The sequence below is a fragment of the Schistocerca gregaria genome, chromosome 5, assembly GCF_023897955.1.
Source record: "Schistocerca gregaria isolate iqSchGreg1 chromosome 5, iqSchGreg1.2, whole genome shotgun sequence".
NCBI lineage: Eukaryota > Metazoa > Arthropoda > Insecta > Orthoptera > Acrididae > Schistocerca > Schistocerca gregaria.
This window is the reverse complement of record NC_064924.1, coordinates 146,170,414-146,189,687: the sequence shown is the minus strand read 5'-3', so window position 1 is coordinate 146,189,687 and position 19,274 is coordinate 146,170,414. Positions and strand designations below refer to the sequence as shown.

General features: G+C 41.6%; 1 protein-coding gene and 1 pseudogene across 1 annotated transcript in view; both read left to right on the top strand.

Annotated features, from left to right (window-relative positions):
- The window catches only part of LOC126272823 (cytochrome P450 6k1-like), a 73,250-nt gene extending 58,553 nt beyond the window's left edge, over positions 1–14,697 (top strand). Inside the window, exons 7-8 of the mRNA XM_049976019.1 lie at positions 5,343–5,594; positions 13,766–14,697. Coding sequence (XP_049831976.1) covers positions 5,343–5,594; positions 13,766–13,938 — 425 coding nt within the window. The 3' untranslated portion in view covers positions 13,939–14,697. The remainder of the gene's footprint in view (positions 1–5,342; positions 5,595–13,765) is intronic.
- Positions 14,698–18,215: 3,518 nt separating this feature from the next.
- Positions 18,216–18,382, top strand: LOC126274922 (U2 spliceosomal RNA; annotated as a pseudogene).
- Positions 18,383–19,274: the final 892 nt, after the last annotated feature.

Sequence of the window (19,274 nt, the reverse complement as noted above, 5' to 3'; positions counted from 1 at the left end):
AGATCCTAATTACGGTCGTATCGAAAGGCTCCATGATGAGCTAAGAAAAGAGACATATTCGCGCCCGAGGCCATGATAGTTAATACGGTGTGCTGCAGACGGCAGATAGATGCTTACTACCTTTGTTGCAATGTGACCGGGTGCGCGTGTGCTGACCAAGCAAATTGTCAGCATTCCAGACAGGTCGGCTGGCGAGCGCGTGTTACGTACTATACGGCTGCATGCAACCTGTAGACCCTTACATCACTCTCTCCAGAGAAAAAGAGCAACCATAGGAGGCTCATAACGATGTCCTGGGTGTTATGAATCTACTTCGCCATTTGTGGCATCAGAAAGCATTGCAACACGTATTTCATCTGCAGACACAGTAATACTCGGTAAAGAGAAGCATGCCTTCAAGATGACAGTTTCATACATGACAAATGCTGTTGGCAAAAGACAAATTAATAAAAGCAATAAAAACTCAGTACTGACAATCAAGTATGGATTAACATCACTGGATGAATCGAAGGACTTAATTCTATTTGCTGCTTCAATTAAGTTTAACTCATTATTGGAAGAAATATCCTTTTCATGGATATCCTTAATTAAATCATTGTCTTCAGAAGAACTTGACAACAGACTTGCAGCAGTGGATATACCGGTTCCCGTCAGATCACCGAAGTTACGCGCTGTCGGGTGGGGCCGGCACTTGGATGGGTGACCATCCAGGTCGCCACGAGCTGTTGCCATTTTTCAGGGTGCACTCAGCCTTGTGATGCCAACTGAGGAGCTACTCGATCGGATAGTAGCGGCTCTGGTCAAAGAAAACCACCATAGTGACCGTGAGAGCAGTGTGCTGACCACACGCGCCTCGTATCCGCATCCTCAACTGAGGATGACACGGCGGTCGGATGATCCCTAAGGGCCACTTGTTGCCTGAAGGCGGAGTGCTGAGTACTTCAGAAAAACTTGATAAGGAATGCTTTCCATATGTTAATATGTATGGATCATTGTACAAGTAATAAACAGATAACATTTTCGTTAATGGCAAATGTCCAGTTGCATGAAATGTAGTTGGCAATACACTAGGTATATCAAATAATTCACATGATAAATCACAATGTGTTGCATTCAAGATTAATGCATTATTGTGAACCAGTCTGAACTATCCAGCCAAGAGCGCTGACTAGTTCAGAAAACGGGAGCACATGTGGTCACCCGTATGGGTGGAGTCACACGATTGACTGCTATAAAATGCTCGTCTTCCTTCCACTCGCTCTCTGAGATAGGCCATTCCATGTACATCACAGATAGCGATGGAAGGTCGGCTCTGCTAGCTGCAGCACCTGGAAACGTTTCCTGTCTGCTGAAATCGTTGCGATAATCTTGAGATCACACTTTGTGGCAAGCGGAGGGCCCGTGCTATGACATGCTGTGTTTGACCAGCCTCCAGACACCCTAGTATTCTACACCTCAAAACGTCACCAATATGTGTTCTTTGAGCCATTTTCGACACAGTCACCATTAGCATGTCTGAAAACGTCTGCACACTGACTCGCTGCACCGTACGCTGACATGCACCAACACACCTCTGCGTATTTGGACTGCTGCTAGCGCCACCATGACCGGCAGAAGTGCAGCTCCCAGAGTCGAAGTTCTCTCCACAGCCAGGTAACTGTGGACTCATCTCAGTGAACCCAAGTCGGTGGTCGCTATAGACACTTAGTCGTATTCACCAGGGCTTCCTGCAGCTAGGAGGGCCGACCTTCCATCGCTATCCGTGACGTACATGGAATGGCCAAACTCTGAGTGGAAGTAAGAAGAGCATTTTATAGCAGTCAATCACGTGACTCCACCCATACGGGTGACTATATGTGCTCCCGTTTTCTGAACTAGTCAGCGCTCTTGGTTGGCCTAATGTTTAACTTCAGGCCTTCAGAGCGTTCCTTCATGCAAAGTTTGCAGGCTAAAAGCCATTCTTATGTCATCCCTAGGTGGAGTTAAAACACGTAGCCCTGTTACTGAAGAGTGTTGTCTCTGCTCTGCACTGTTGTCTATGTGATGAATCGACGGTTCCTGGCGTCTTCTCTCGCAGACTATGAGGCAGTAAGCTCTCAATCTGTTTGCACCTCAGTTCTACCCATGGAGTATAAATACTATGGAGTGAGTATTCGGATGCGCAGAACGAAATCTGTGCGCAACATCTGCTGCTGCTCAAGTCACGTGATATTGGGCCGGCGCGTGTTAGTCCGTGCAGCGTTTAGCGTATTTTGAGTGGTATTACTTCTCTAGAACAGATAGATTACCTTTGGAAGTATCCTGAAACTTTGTATATGCGTTTTATAGACATGTTAACAATTTTATACCTGGAGTTGAAATAGTTTTAAAGCTGTGAAGAGGAAGAGTATTGTGCTTTTCGGCACAGTATCATAGCTCAGTTCCACTTTACTTACGTTTTTTCGGGCAGGGGAAAACAATGGTAGCCACAACACCCTTTTAGGTTTTCTATTGGACTTATTCATGCTGTCGAATCTCTGTTCATCTTTCGGGAAACTAGAAATACAAAAATTATATGCCGGAAAGTGTGTCATGCATTAGCTTTTAGATACACACAATGGTTTCAGGACCTGAATAAACTGGAGGAAATTAATCACGCTGTCTTATATAAATTTTTTTCTGCGGATGAACGTAGCACGAATACGAAGCCAGCTGATGTGGCCGAACGGTTCTAGGCGCTTCAGTCCGCTACGGTCTCAGGTTCGAATCCTGCCTTGGGCATGGATGTGTGTGATGTCCTTAGGTTAGTTAGGTTTAAGTAGTTCTACGTTCGAGGGGACTGATGACCTCAGATGTTAAGTCCTATAGGCTCAGAGCCATTTGAGGGGGGGGGGGGGGGAGAGTACTGTTTAACGTCCCGTCGACAACGAGGTCATTAGAGACGGAGCACAAGCTCGGATTAGGGAAGGAAGGGGAAGGAAATCGGCCGTGCCCTTTCTAAGGAACCATCCCGGCATTTTCCTGAAGCGGTTTAGGGAAATCACGGAAAACCTAAATCAGGATGGCCGGACGCGGGATTGAACCGTCGTCCTCCCGAATGCGAATCCAGTGTGCTAACCACTGCGCCACCTCGCTCGGTCAGAGCCATTTGAACGAATACGTAAACACTGACTGGCAGCGTGAACGGACTTGCAAATTTATCTAGCATTTCTCTCGTAAACACATGGGGAAAAAAAAGAATCGCCGAAATTTGCTCTACGATACAAGACATTATAATACCGCGTCTCTTTCTTTTTAAACATATAAAGCGCCTCACATTAATATGATATTCACTATTAGATATTTGTTGCACGTAACTATGAAAAGTAACTGGTCCTTCTTTCTCGTACTTCTCTTTACATCCGTAGCAACAACGATACTGCACCATGGCTGTTATTAATACTAAAACGTGTAGAAACGTATGTAAAAATAGGTGAATATGTGTAACTGTGCAATATTAAAGTTTCGCTGTTACCACAAATTGCAGAGTAGCAGCGACGTTCCATTACCACGCGATTAGCCCGGTTTGATGTTGAGAACATGCGCAGTAGGCTATGCTCACTCCATAGATATTTGTACTCTATGGTTGTACCGAGTGTTGACCTGTCTTATGCCACCGTTATGTACATAGCGGAAGTGTTCCACTCAGCGCTGTCCCAGCCTGTTCTAACAAAATTTTATTACTGCATTTAATTAGTATCTTGCTCTGCGACGGGTCCTTGATATGGGACATGTGGCGTCATGCAGGTATTATGAACTTTTAGGCACATCCAATTGCGCCCTTAGTGTATATTGATGACTGCAGCTTCATGGTAGAGGAAATGAAACTGAATCCCTCATGCTACTAGTTTCAACATTCCGTGTATATTAAGATCCATTCTTCGATATTGAACTTTGTACGAGTGATACCAGTCTATTGATATATGTATATCGATTCTGTTTCCAAAAACAATTATTTTCACATTGCACAGTTATTCACCACTAGAGTAGTTTATTTATTTGCCGACTAGGTATGGGTCCAACACTAAATATTTTCCCCAGAACGAAGTTTCTCACACAAGAATATACAATATATTTGTTATGAAAGAGGGCACTAGATAAAGTTACTTAGGAAAGGTTGACAGAGAAGGCCGCAGTCTGATGAATTTTAGTATCAGCGTCCAATTCAAATTTTATGGAACGCGGGCTTATTTTTAGACATCAGCCGAAATGTGCCATTTTCTTGTTTTACGTGCAAGTGAGTATATGGCTGGGGGAAAGAGAGAGAGTTAATAACATCGATATGTAACAAATGAAATAATTATTGAGGACAGGGGATTAAATTGAAAACAGCTCTTTGTAATTCGTTATCACTCATGAACAGTGGTTTGGAATTCTTAATGTAATGCTCTAACCCTTCCTAAATGAAAGAAAGCAAATAGCATTTAAACACTCAGTCATTAATTTGTCATGTACGTTTTCGTTGGAAGTTGAAATGCATATAACGATTTATAGCTACAAAATATTTTAGAAACTACATATAACAACAATAGAATGTGGTCATTTGAAAGTAGATTTTTGAGGTTTGGCGTTCTGCCAATGCATGAAGCAAGTGTGTAAAAAATAATTTGAAATAGGTCAACAGTCGCAAATAATAATGATGTCGTTGCTAAGTTTATTTTGACAGTTAGTGAGGGGCAAAATAATAATCACAAGTAATTTCACTAAAATCATACCACATTTCAAGGTTTCATCCCTCAGCCTGAGCTACTGGAATTTCTCCTGAATTTCTAATAAGACCACAGTGCAATTTTCACTCACAGGTTGTAATTTTAGTGTGACCCTGCTGTAACACCATAATAGCGTCAGCGACATAACCACTACCTTGGTACTGTGGGCCATATGTAGACCTAAATTATCTTAAAATGACATATAAAAGTATGAAACACACTATGTCTTGTTATATAGACATTTTTGACAAGTTATGTATTTCAATTTTTTTAGTGGGATTTTGAATTTCATCAGTTTATTAAATTCTTGACATTATGTTACACAGAACAGTTGTCTGGGTAATACTAACGTATTCATTACTCATGTCAGAACTGTATAAAAATCGATACTTATTCCCTGACACGAAATTCATTCTATGTTATGAACTACATTAGTTATATTCAAGAAAATTCACAGCTGGTATTTCATTTGGCATGTCTATAGAATTCTTCCATAAAATCCAACAGTCTACTTAAAAAACACAGAAATATACTTTACAATGATTCTACAACCTGAAATGATAACACTACGTAATTGAATATTGAAAGAAAATCGTTTCACTGTTCGTGTTACAGAGACGCTGAGAAAATATCCACCAGTTGTTATACTCAACAGGGAAAACAATACTGAGTATAAGATCCCTGGCACTGATATAGTCCTGGAGAAAGGTACTAAGATCTTGATACCTGCGTATGGTCTCCACCATGACCCAGAGTACTTTCCAGACCCAGAACGCTTCGACCCTGAGAGGTTCTCTGAGGAGCAGAAGGCCCAGAGGCACCCCTACGTTTACTTGCCGTTTGGAGAAGGACCACGCATCTGCATAGGTGAGTGAGAGAACTGTTGCGCATGTCGTCGTATCTCGTTTTCTTTCTTGAAACCACCTCACCACTATTTTTTTTATTCCTTTCAACTTTGACCTGTTTCAGTAGTATCACACATATTAACAAAAAATGCTCCTCAAAGTTAAGCTTGGACAAACTTATGTACAAGGAGGAAATGTCGAGGATATGGAACATTTCATAAAAACAAAACTGTGTAATGCATTTCAGAATATATATAATACACTTGTATTTCTCTACACAGACACTTAAAAAAGTGGAATAAGAGACAAAAATACATGTTCAGTTACAATTTCTTTCAAATCATATCACAGTCACTTAAATGTATACATACTAATGTGCTCAAGACAATTCTTAATGTACTGGAATCAAGGATAGTACAAAAAACTGTTTATGTTGTTTATACAGCGTACATAACATACAGAAATAAGGTATTAGATATTATTAACTTGATATGATTCACATAAAGAGTTTACCACAAATATTTACCGACCCATTTACATTATCTTTATTCTGTTTTCGCCCAAATTATTTCTGAGAAATTTCTCACAGACCAATAGCCATAATTACAGAGACGTCGGTATAAACTTCACTTTTTTTTAAATGGAGCTGTGGTGATGTGTTCTCCCAATATCGTAATCCTCTAGGAGACAATGGGTCTTTACCCTTCTAGGTTTGGAGTAATTGTAATATTTAGAACTTACGATTTGCCTATTTTTAACATGAAACTGAGCTTACTATTACTGCTACACAAGCAAGTTTACATAATTTCTCTACCTTCTTTCAGCTTATTGTTAAGTGCCATTGGTAAAAAGCTCTAGCCTTCTCCATACCATGTGAAAATTACAACCAATGTTATTACGTCATTAATAACAGTCTAAAGATGTTAGTTGACCTTATGTTTGGGGTGTAGTTCAACATCAGATGACCTCTCAAAAAATATTTTACAAAACAATCATTAACACATGGTAATCCAGATCAAGACTTGATGCCAGATGATACATACCAAGTAACATAGTTGATGAAATAATTTTAAATGTAGTCAGTGCGGCACGTTCAAAGTCACAACTGTAAGTTACCAGTGGCAACGTCAACAGACATTTGAAGGAAATAATGCATCCAAAAATTAACAACTGAACACGCCAGATGACATGCTGACCATTGGACTACTTAAGCCCACGAGAGAAACTTTTTTGTTTTTATTTAGATTATTCGTCACGTTCGATGTCACAATGCCATGATTAATTATAAAGAAACTAAGAAAAAAACATGAAAGAATGTGTGGCAAACAACAAATAGATGAAAAATGCAACTAAAATAGTAAAAATGAGAAAAGTAACTAAAATAATAAAAACCAGATGGTGTCAAAGCCTTATGACCAAGTACAAAATGTAAAAATGTATTACAAAATGATACAAAGTTATAAAATCGATGAAACAACAGGAATCTTCTAAAACATAAATGAACGCAGTCATGTGTCACTTCCACAAATGCACAGAGATGCGCTAAAGGTAAACAGATCTGCTATCTACATTCAGAATTCCAGAAACAATAGTGATTGATGCAAATACATTCTAAATACATTCTAAAAGAAATATTAATAATAACAAATGCAATCGGTTTCCAAACAAGCTAATACAATAGTCAAATATTTTATTTTACTTGTAATGGAAACGAAAGATGAATAAAAATGAAATAAAATTATTATTCGATGTAAAGAAAAAAAGTAAGTAAGCGCGAAAGGAGACAGGTTAATGAACCATCAAATCGTGAAAAATGTTGGGAAAGCCAGTGCATGCCACTTGCGAATTCCTCATTGATAACACTTTCCGGACCGGGTTGGCGATGCACATAAATTTACAATTTCTCGAGAATAAAGAGGTTCATCATGCACAATGTCCAAATCATCATTGATGAGAAGCAAAAGATGACCATTCACCCTCAAATGGAAAACAAGTGCACTATAGCTTTTGTAAGTGCGCTCTCTGAATCGTGTTGCTAAATCTCTCCCCGTCTGAAGAGAGTTTAGGACAATTTACGCTCACCGCCGAGCCAATTCGGTAGTTTATCTACACCTACATCTATATATGTACTCCAAAAGCTGCGTACGGTGCGTGGCAGAGTATACATTGTATCACTACCACTCATTTTACTTCCTGTTCCACTCGCAAGTAGAGCAAGAGGAAAAACGAATGTCTATATACTTCCGTATGAGCCCTAATTTCTCGCAGTCCTTACCGAAGTCTGACATTCACCTTCCCTACCACAATTCTCACATGCTTATTCCATTTCATATTGCTTTGCGAGTGTCGTATCTAGATATTTAAACGACGTGACTGCGTCAAGCAGAACACTACTAATGGTGTTTCCGAGCATTAGGCGTCTGTTTTTCCTTCTCATCTGCATTAACTTACATTTTTTTTTTTTTTACATTGGGAACTACGAGTCATTGACTTTTCTCTAAGCCATCTTGTAACCACATAGTCACTCAAATTCGAGATCTTCCTCTACACCACAGCATTAACAATAAACAGCCGCAGATTGCTACCCACCCTGTCTGTCAGATCATTTATGTATACAGAAAATACAATTCCCTAGTGGGCACCTGCCGATATCATTATCTCTCGTGAATACTCGCCGTCGACGACAACATACTGGGTTCTATTACTTAAGAAGTTTTCGAGCCACTCACATGTCTGGGAAACTATTCCATTGCTCATACCTTTGTTAACAGTCTGCAATGGGACACTGTCAAATACTTTCTGGAAATGTAGAAGTATAAAAACTGCCTGTTGGCCTCCATTCATAATTCGCAAAAGGGGGCAAGCCAAGTTTTGCACGAACGATACTTACTAAAACCATGCTGATTCGTGCATATAAGCTTCTCAGTCCCAAGCAAGTTTATTATATTCTAACTGAGAATATGTTCAAGGATTCTGCAGCAGGGATATTGTTCTGTAATTTTGCTGGCCCGTACTTTTACCTTTCTTATATACTGGAGCCACCTGCGCTTTTTTCCAGTCCCTTGGGACTTTGCGCTGGGCAAGGGATTCGCGATAAATGTAAGCTAGGTAAGAGGACAATGCCGTACAGTACTTCTGTGAAACTGAATTGGGACTCCATCCGGACCTGGTGATTTATTTGTCTTCAACTCTTTCAATTGTTTCTCTACGCCATGGATGCTTGTTACTGTGTTCTCCACACGGGCATCTATGCAATGCTCGAATACCTGTATGTTTGCACGATTCTTCTGTGTCAAAGATTTCTTAAATGTGAAACTTAAAACTTCGGTTATAGTTTTGCTATGTTCTACTGCCACACGAAGCTGGTCTATGAGTGACTGAATGGAAGCCTTAGACTCGCTAAGCGATTTTACTCAGGACCAGAATTTTTTCGTCACTTGACTGGATTTTTTGCTGAGTTATGAGGGTTGTAGTTGTTTTATGCTTCACGCATAGATCTTTTTACAGAGGCGTGGACCTCAATTAACCTCTGCCTGTCGACGTTTGCGCGTTCGCTTTGGAACCAGGAGTGCAACAGTTTTTGCTTCCTCAGCATTTTCCGAATTTCGTAGTTAAACTGCGGTGGGTCTTTTCCGTCCTTAATCGAATTATTAGGCACATAGTTTCCCAGCTTGTGATAAACTAGATCTTACTGGATCTAAGAGATTCAATTCACTGCCTAAGTGAGATACTAACAACTGCTTCTCTGCTCTTGATGAATTTATTAACTTTCGACTTACAACGACATCATTATCTCTAATCCCCGTCTCTATACTGATGCTCTCGCTAAGGACCTGTCTGTTTGTAGCTACAAAGTCAAAGATATTTCTATAGCGTGTGTGCTGCCAAACTAGCTGCTTAAGACAGTTTCCAGAAAACGTATTCGAAAATGCTTCGTAAGACTGTCTGTGTGTACTCCCTGCAATGAATCCATAGACCTCCCACTCCATACCCAGTAGGTTAAAGTCGCCTCCAACTAGTATTGCATGATCTGGGTCATGATCTGCCCTAGCCTAAAAACCCTCATGTACACTACAAAAGTGCTCTCCGACCTGAGTAGCTCCTACCTGTATACTCACTTCTGACCAAAAACTTCCTTTGAATGGTTCTAGAAATGTCACTGTGAAATCGGGTGGCGGGTAGAAACATCAAAAAATTAACTTGGTTTCTTCTAGACCTGTCATACGCATCCAGATAATTTCACTGTCACTTTCATTTCCAACTTCAACGCAGACAATATTTTTCCAGCCCCAATGAGCCCTCCCCCTCCTATGGTGTCTAATCTGTCTTTCAGATATACGTTCCATGACTCTATAAACAGCTCAGATCCTTTTAGTTCAGGTTTCCGCCAGCTCTTGGTCCCAAGAATAATTTGAGCGCGAGTGCTTTCCTGGAGAGCAGTAGATTTGGGAGCTTCGCTATGAATACCTCAACAACTTACTGATAAAAGTTTGAAAGTGGAGGAGTCTTTACTCTAACCGTGATCTGACTTCCCTTTCCGCATATCGATTGGTGAGCGTTCCTCAGAGTTCAAAATGTTCAAATGTGTGTCTTATGAGACTTAACTGCTAAGGTCATCAGTCCCTAAGCTTACACACTACTTAACCTAAATTATGCTAAGGACAGACATACACATACATGCCCGAGGGAGGACTCGAACCTCCGCCCGGACCAGCATCACAGTCCATGACTGCGGCGCCTGAGACCACTCGGCTAATCCCGCGCGGCGTTCCACAGTATACTTCAGACTACCGCCTAGCCTAAGAAACCCCCATGCTCATTCCAAAAGTGCGCTCCTACCTGAGTAGCTGCTTCCTTCGTGTAGTGCAGCCCTGACCTACAAATTCCCACTCAATAACAGAGGTCTACAAATCTGCTGGCAAGACCGTCACAGTCGGTTGAGACCCTCCACTCGGCTCCAAATAAAAGGACACCTATCAACTCTGGGAACAATGCTGCAAATTCCGAACTCTGTCTGCACCCTGCACTTGAGGCCAGCTGCCTTCACCACCTCCACCAGCCTCCTTAGAAACTGATATGACCTCAGAACCAGTGCAATAGGCGTCGTTGGTGCCAACATGAGCCAAAACGTGCAGGCGACTGCACCCTGAACGCTCAATAGCCATAGGCAAGGCTACTTCTATCTCTCGTATGATGTCCACCGGCAGACACACTTAGTGCACATTGGCTTTCTTTCCAGCCCTATCTGCCTAAAGGGCCCCATAACGCACCTGATGTTGGAGTTCTAATAACTAGTAAACCCCTCTGCTGGTATGTGTGCTCGTATCCTGCTAAAGGAACGTCCACTTGCTCACTCACAGAGCGAATGGGCAAGGCCAGACGGTCGGTCTTCACGTTGACCTCCGTCTCGAGCGACGCTAACGCATTACCACCTGCCACTCGCTCTGCTGTGGGTGCAGTTCCACTGCGTCTGGTACACTAGGAGTGGTCTTAGAAGCAGAGCCTCTGGGCGAAACAAGCGACACCTGGAGTGTACCATGCGATGCACCATATTCTCCAACACCGCTACTCCCCAAGGCAGCAGCCTGAAGGTGAGTGACAGTAGCCAAAAGTGCATTCACCTGTTCGCGAACTGCAGCCAGCTTCTCCTTCGTCCACACAGAACATGCACACATCCTACCCATGCTAGCAAGAGTAAATGAAGAAGTAATCTGTGAGAGCAGAGCAGCTTACTACCCTCTTGATATGTCACCAATGGACGTTGATGTCTTAATGATACCTGGCTATTCAGAAGAAATGAAAACTGCATTATTTCCTTCAAATCTGTATTGACGTTGTTCTTGTTCACTTAGCACTAGTAGCTTAAAATTATGATTTTGTTCGTGATGTTATTTCGTCAATTATTTTACTTGGTATGTGTCATTTTACTACCTACATTGTAATGTGTGACATGTATTTCTGAATCACGACTTGATCTGGATTATCATGTTCTTATGATAGTTCTGTAAAATATTTTTTGTTAGATCATCTGCTATGGGGTATACCCTAAATGTACACACATCAAAAAAAGTTTTGCATCACCTCGGTTCCGAGTTCCGGAACCTGTACAGAAAACTGGAATAAAGATGAACATCAGCAACATTCCGCCCTTTTTATTACTCATGAAAACCACACATTGCATGTCGTATCACAATACAGCGAGACCTTCAAGATGGTAGTCCAGATTGCTGTTTAGACCAGTACCCCTAATTCCCAGCTGCGCGTCCTCTTGCACTGATGCATGTCTGTATTCGTCGTGGCATAGTATCCACAAGTTCATCAAGGGACTGTTGGTACAGATCGTCCCATTTCTCAATGGCGATTCGGCGTAGATCCCTCAGAGTGATTGGTGGGTCACTTAGTCAGTAAACAGCCCTTTTGAATTTATCCCAGGCGTGGTCTGTAGGGTTCATGTCTGGAGAACATGCTGGCCACTCTAGTCGAGCGATGTCATTATCCTGAAGGACGTCATTCACAAGATCTACACGATGGGGCGCGAATTATCGCCCATGAAGACGAATGCCTCGCCAATATGTTCCCGATATGGTTGCACTATCAGTCGGAGGATGGCAGTCACGTATCGTACATCCGTTACGGCGTCTTCCATGACCACCAGCGGCGTACGTCGGCCCCACATAATGCCACCCCAAAACAGCAGGGAACCTCCACCTTGCTTCGCTGTCTGTGCAGTGTGTCTAAGGGGTTCAGCCTGACCGGGTTACCTCCAAACACTCCGACGATTGTCTGGTTGAAGGTATATGCGACACTCATCGGTGAAGTGAACGTTATGCCAATCCTGAGGGGTCCATTCGGCATGTTTTTGAGCCCATCTGCACGCGCTGCATGGTGTCGTGGTTGCAAAGACTGACCTCGTCGTGGACGTCAGGAGTGGAGTTGCGCATCATGCAGCCTATTGCGCACAGTTTGAGTCGTAACACGGCGTCCTGTGGCCGCTCGAAAAGCATTATTCAACATGGTGGCGTTGCTGTCAGAGTTCCTCCGAGCCATAATCCGTAGGTAGCGGTTAACCATTGCAGTACTAATGCCTGAGCGAGGCATGTAATTGACAGTTCCTGTCTCTCTGTATCTCCTCCATGTCCGAACAACATCGCTTTGATTCACCCCGAGACGCTTGGACACTTCCGTTGTTGAGAGCCCTTTCAGGCACAAAGTAACAATGCGGACGCGATCGGACCGCGATATTGACTGTCTACGCATCTAGGCATGGTTGAACTACAGACAACACGAGCTTTGTATCTCTTTCCTGGTGGAACGGCTGGAACTTATCGGCTGTCGGCCCACCCCCACCCCCTTCCCCCCGTCTAATTGGCGCTGCTCATGCATGGTTATTTACATCTTTGGGCGGGTTTAGTGACATCTCTGAACAGTCAAATGGATTGCGTCTGTGATACGATATCCACAATCAACGTCTATCTTCAGGAGTTCTGGGGACTGGGGTGATGTAAAACGTTTTTTGATGTGTATATAATGTAATAAAGAAGTTTACCTAACATCTGTTGACTGTTATTAGCGACAGAAAAATCTCAAAACCGCAACTTGACGTTGTCAGAGGAATTTCTCAGTGTCTACATTTCTTTTATGGAAGTACCTCTGTTTTTCACAGTTTGTTCTTATGTTATTGATTAATGAACACTAGCTCTTGTGGGTTCCATTACCTTTATCTAGAGCTGAACAGAAAACTCTACATTCTCGTAGTCAACAGTTTTTGATGGATGATTGATGAACTGCTGTAATCTTATGCGTAATAAATGGGAAAGAGTGTTGGGTGGTAAAATACTGTAATTAATATCAAAATAAAGAAAGAACAACGTATATAAAAGAAAGACACGTGGTTGAATAGAAAATTTGAAAAAAAATTGAGCTAGTGTAAAAATGAAAATTCAACAAGAACAGTTTCAGATGTCATATCTTGTTCAAAAGCAAGAAAATGCTACAAAAATTTTACAGATTTATATGAGATATTTAAAACAAAATTAAAAACTTATTGAATATTAGTGTATGCTCTAATACCTCCGAAAGTATGATAAGTTTGCATAACAGGTTGTTAAGTCTCATCCTAGTTCTCGTCTTTGTTTCTTATCTCAGTATAAGGGAGTATATTAGTGAAGAGTAACAACTTTTTTCTTGTTTCAGGGATGAGATTTGGCCTGTTGCAAACGAAAGTTGGGCTTACGCACATTCTCGCGAAGTATAACATAGAACCATGCGAGAAGACCATTCGAAATCTCTCCTTCGAATCCAGAGCGTTTATCCTTACGCCAAAGGGTGGTATCCAATTGAGACTGAGCAAGAGGAACAAAGTATAGTGTTCATCTACTATGATAGAACGTTTGACTAATCATTGTAATTTAAAAACCTTCAAAACTGTACATATTGTGTAATAGATATTTCGCTGTGTTTGTTGTCATATTCTTTCTAATGTGTAGGATAGAATGAGAGACAACCAACTGTTGTAATGAATAATTGTGCCATAATAACTCATAGTCCAGACATGATATCACAATTACATAGGTGACTGAACAAGCACATGTACGAAATTCTACTAGAGGCTATTTTGAAATGAGTACTAAGGGCAGAATATGTCATCCACAGTTTCTAAATTTAATTACAATAAAATTATGTCAACCATCTTTTCCATGACTTTTCGTTTGATATCACTTGTTTCAATCTTCTTAAGATATAGAGGTCTTCTCATATAGCATCATTACATCTCTTGATATAAGAATGTGATAAATTGGTAGCAAAGCAGTAAAACTGCCTCTGAAGATCATTATTTTAGCCACTACTTTCATTTCCACTCTTGATCACAGCTTACCAACCATTAAATCTCAAAACCTACATGACATGTACCATAGACAATTATGAGTGTCATTACTTTCACCATTACTATCATCATTCTCATGCAATGTATCATCGTACTGAGTAGTATAAATTTTGCTTCAGTTTAGATGTTTAAAAGAGTTTTTATTAATATTCTAAAATAAGTTTTGTAGTGAGTAATTTTGCTCCATTTTCTGGAAGACAGACTGGACAGAATTAATAAAAGCAATGTAGAACCATATAAAGTTGTTTTACATTTCATTTCCTTTAGAATCTTAAAGCATATAAAAATTTCATGTTATATACAAAGAGCCCCAGAGGAACACAATAAGTGAAGAAGTATTCATGGAAAACAGCAGAGCAATCTATCGTTCAGAGTTATTATCATCCAGTACATTAAAACCATAACATATACTTCAAAATATACAAGGAAATAGATTTCAATAGGTCACAATTTGGGTATAGGTAATTCTCTTATTGCACAATGTCTTCCTCTTCTTTCTTTCCCTGGGCTTATCCCATGTTTTCAGCGTGGTGAACTGAATTTGGATTATTTAGTGGTAAAGGCTAGACAAATACCTTTCTTGTCGCCACCTCATCCCTCCAGGGATGGAATTTGTGTATCCCATACGTCTCCACCTACGTAGCTTTATCCATGTGGAAGTGTGAGAATGTTTTCGAAATATTTGTGAAGTGCGTAAACTACGCGCAACATGGGTACCAGTCTGGTATTCACCTAGTCAGATATGAGAAACTGCCTAAAAATCGATCCCAGACTGATTGGCACACTGGTTCTTGTCTCTCACCTACTAGGTAAATTCCATGCAGTAGCGGGGTACCTCCCAGGAAGCTGCTTGTAACCTACCTGGCTATTTTTTGTGTAAAACTGTTTATTGGACAGAAAAACAATTAAGTGCAATGGTATACAAACGTTGATGCGAAACTGGAGCACTACTAACACTTCCTCCAGAGTATTTCACAATACAAAGAATAACTGGAATAAGATATATAAAACAAAAATAATCCCACTAAAGCAGGAATACAGAATGGCAGAGTCTTTTTCTCTTTATTGATGTTTCGCATGACAGCAAATCTTCCCGATTGGTTGTGGTTGGGTAGTGTCGCCCCTGCTATGACGTTAAATTTCCTGGATATCTTTCTTACTTCTGGAACTACCGTCCAGCCCTCCGCCATTTGAAATGCGTTACTAAAGTTCTGTAAAACAGCCATGTTTTGGAGAGAGCAATCGTTCTTATTGTTATTTTATCGTCATCATTTCTAAGTTCCAGAAGTGACTCTAGTCTAAGAAAAATTGTTCAAATGGGAGCACTATTGGACTTAACTTCTCGGGTCATCAGTCCCCTAGAACTTAGAATTACTTAAATCTAACTAACCTAAGTATATCACACACATCCATACCTGAGGCAGAATTCAAACCTGCGACCATAGTTGTCACCTGGTTCCAGACTGTAGCGAATAGAACCGCTCGGCCACCCCGGCCGGTTCATGTCTAAGAAATTTTGATGAGGTTCACATGGTTAATAACGTATGAGAATAGTACCCGACCTGCACTCACTAAGAATACAACCAAATCTTAAACAAATAAATGCTGAACCAGTTAGGCATATTGGTGTGTAGTCCTTTATTATTTTCCAGTACTGGTCTGCACCTATAAGAATTTCTGTAGGGCACTAGTGCTCTGCATCATTGGGATCAGCCAACTGGAGCTTATGGATGGTAATATCTTGTGGAACAGCTGAAAGTAATGAGAAAATGTTCCTACATTCAGAGGTGGAGAAAGTCGAGGTATTTTATTCAAACTCCTGTCAACATGAAGCGAACAGATCTGTTGTTTGATGGCGTGACATGTGACGACTTAAACCCTGCGTCAGTTAATAGCTGATGGGTGATAGTGGTAGGGCAAAGGACCTGGTGCATTTTGTTTGTGCATGTTGCATACATCCAGGGGCAAGTATACAGTAATGGAAAAATTATCTCCTTCCCCCTACCTTAACCTATTGTTCTGCTAAGTGGTTTATGATCCCCTGGGACTGATTTATGACCCCTTGGGTGTTGATTTCTGTCTCCTGAGAATAATCTGTCCTTCGGAGAAACCACCCACTCCATCCCCTCTCCCTTGTCCTCCCCCACCCCCCTGGGAAATGGGACAATACTTTTTGTCTCCCCTTACAGTTCAGTTCTGAACCATTTTTATCCTGCTGGGAAATCCTCCAACCCTCCTCTCCCCTCCCCCACTCCCTCTGCCCTCCCCACCTGGAAATTGGAAGGAAAAAGACTCAGCAGTCCTGAGCTCTTGGTGTGGAAGGATCTGAAAGTATGAAATTGAAATCAGTGTCAACTGATGTAATAATATATATGTTCGACTCAATTTGCATATTCTCTCCTTAATCAGTTTGTTGGAGACAGGGTTCCTCCCCTTTCCTCCCCTCCTGCACTTCCCATGATGTAATAACTGTAAGCACCAAAGAATGGGAACAGGTGCAGTTTTGGGTTGCCCATGGTTGTGTCAACCAGCCAGGCACCAGGGGCCCTGTCGTCCACATCTGCCAGCTGGGCACAACCAGCACTGGGTGGATCACCAAATGCTGACAGCTCCACGATGGCCGGTGGAACTGCAGCGAGACTGTGTATGTGCTAGGTTCCTGTACTCCATACCGACTGCATGCAGAGAAACCACTCTTGGGGTCTGTACAGCACACCACAGATAAACTGCTCTTGGAGACCATATAGCCCACATCAGCCACTAGGAACCACGTGTACTGATACTGGTTCGTTTTCTTGTGTGTCTACCTGCCGAAGGGACATCAGTTTGTTCTTGCAGGCCCCAGGGCAAAGCATTAGGAGGAGGCATAACTTGCACATTCCAGGTTAGCATCCTTCCTCTCTGAAGTGGTGACTTCCTGTATGTGTGAACACCTGCTGCATGAACCAATGTGTCCAAAAACACAGACCGAGTTTTTCATCCCTCCTCAGAATACTGTGTTCCTATTGCCTAATGTTGGGGACAAAGTGGGTGCTGGCACAATTGTGATATCAAAAATTGTACTACCCTATCGAATTAATTGTTTAAAATTTTATGGGAGACAAGGTAGGGGAAAAACTCCGGAAGGTGTAAGTCAAATAGATTGCTGAAAACATTCACCAACACCTTACAATGATTCTTCTTCGTAATAAAACACATTTTCTACAGTTGAGGATCACACACATACATTGAAAATGAAGTAATTAAATCTCCGTCACATATAATTCGTAGTGTTTTTTATATGTGAGGTATTGTATGCATTGATGTTTGAGAGTACAAGCACTGTCCTCCGTCATAACATTTCCACTTTACATTAAACATATCTGGCCAAAAAGCCTTCTAATCGCACACAGTCGCAGGCGATTTGTATCTACCACTCACGCGAAGCTAAGGCGCAGTTTTTGGTATGCCAAAGCCTCGCGATAACTCATGTCACTTGCTGCAACACATTGCAATAGAAGAAGGTACAGCTTGAACATATAGTTCTAACTACAATTGCACCCCCGACGTAGGTTCCCAGTTCAAAAAATCCACTTTACCCAGTATGAAATGGAGATGTTGTTGTCCATACACCTCGAATTTCTCATGCGACATGTAGATTCGAGCCTTTTATACGAGTGATTTTCGAAGACAGAAGAAATCAGAGTATACACGCATTTACACAACGCTAAAGTATCGTTACTTGTTGTGAAAATACTGTGCAACAGTATGGCGCAGGCTATATTTCCTCTAAGTATTCCCTCATCAGGTAAAAATAATCGGTTCTCATCAGCTTAATATCCGTTTAGTCCTGTATCTCAGGACTAGAATATTAAACTCATTTTTGACTCATGACAGAGTGCTAAGAGCATGTTCTACATCTGTCACAGGATATCTCCCCACTCTTGAACTCTGTTAAAGTAGCAAAATGCCTCATCATTTTTGAAGTCTCTTGAGGTGTAAATATCTGGTTGATACTACGTATCACTTTGTATATTCGGTAATATAGCTCATTTTATTGAAATGGTCATCTCTCCCTGTGAGATATTGAAATTTCGTTAAAAGATCTCGCTTCAACGAGAAAACGCCTGATTACTGCGCCAATTCGCGAATCATATCTGTGGCACTCTCACCCTCTCTCCCATCCGCTTGGTGACACATCATTGATATCAGATTGATTGACTAATTAGTTACATTGATCTTGAGAGTCCCTCTGCATGGCGCGTAACTTTTTTCGGCAGTAGGATCACACTCGCCAGAAAACCTTTAGAGACATCTCTGTGACATCTTTGGGGTCTTCTCACAGGCTGGGTGGTCACTTCCTCCAATGTCAAAATGGGCGGTAGCCGTCGTCAAATCGCTGAAGATATCCAATGGTAATTACGTACTGTCTGTCGGTTGCCTTGTGGAAGTAAGTCACTTAGAATTCTTGTATACTGCTGCCGAAATAATCCTGCAAATATCTGTCGGTCTATGGGTGGAGCAGGATGTTTCACTCTCTTCTCCACCCTTGCAATGCCTCGGCCTCCATCCCCGCCGCCAGCACCAGTCCACATGCGAAGAGCAGCCACTGTCACCATTGTGTCGCAGACCTCCGCCCACACGTCAGTGCTGTACTGATCATGGACAACACACTGCTCACCATGCCGGACAGCTGTTAACGATTCCAGACTCACAAAAGTAGTCTTATCCTTCACATAAGGCTAAACACTTAAATGTCACTGGCGTAAACATCACTATATCGAACAATATGCTTCCCCTCCTCCCATCTGCAAATCGAACATGTGGGAAAGGCCGACC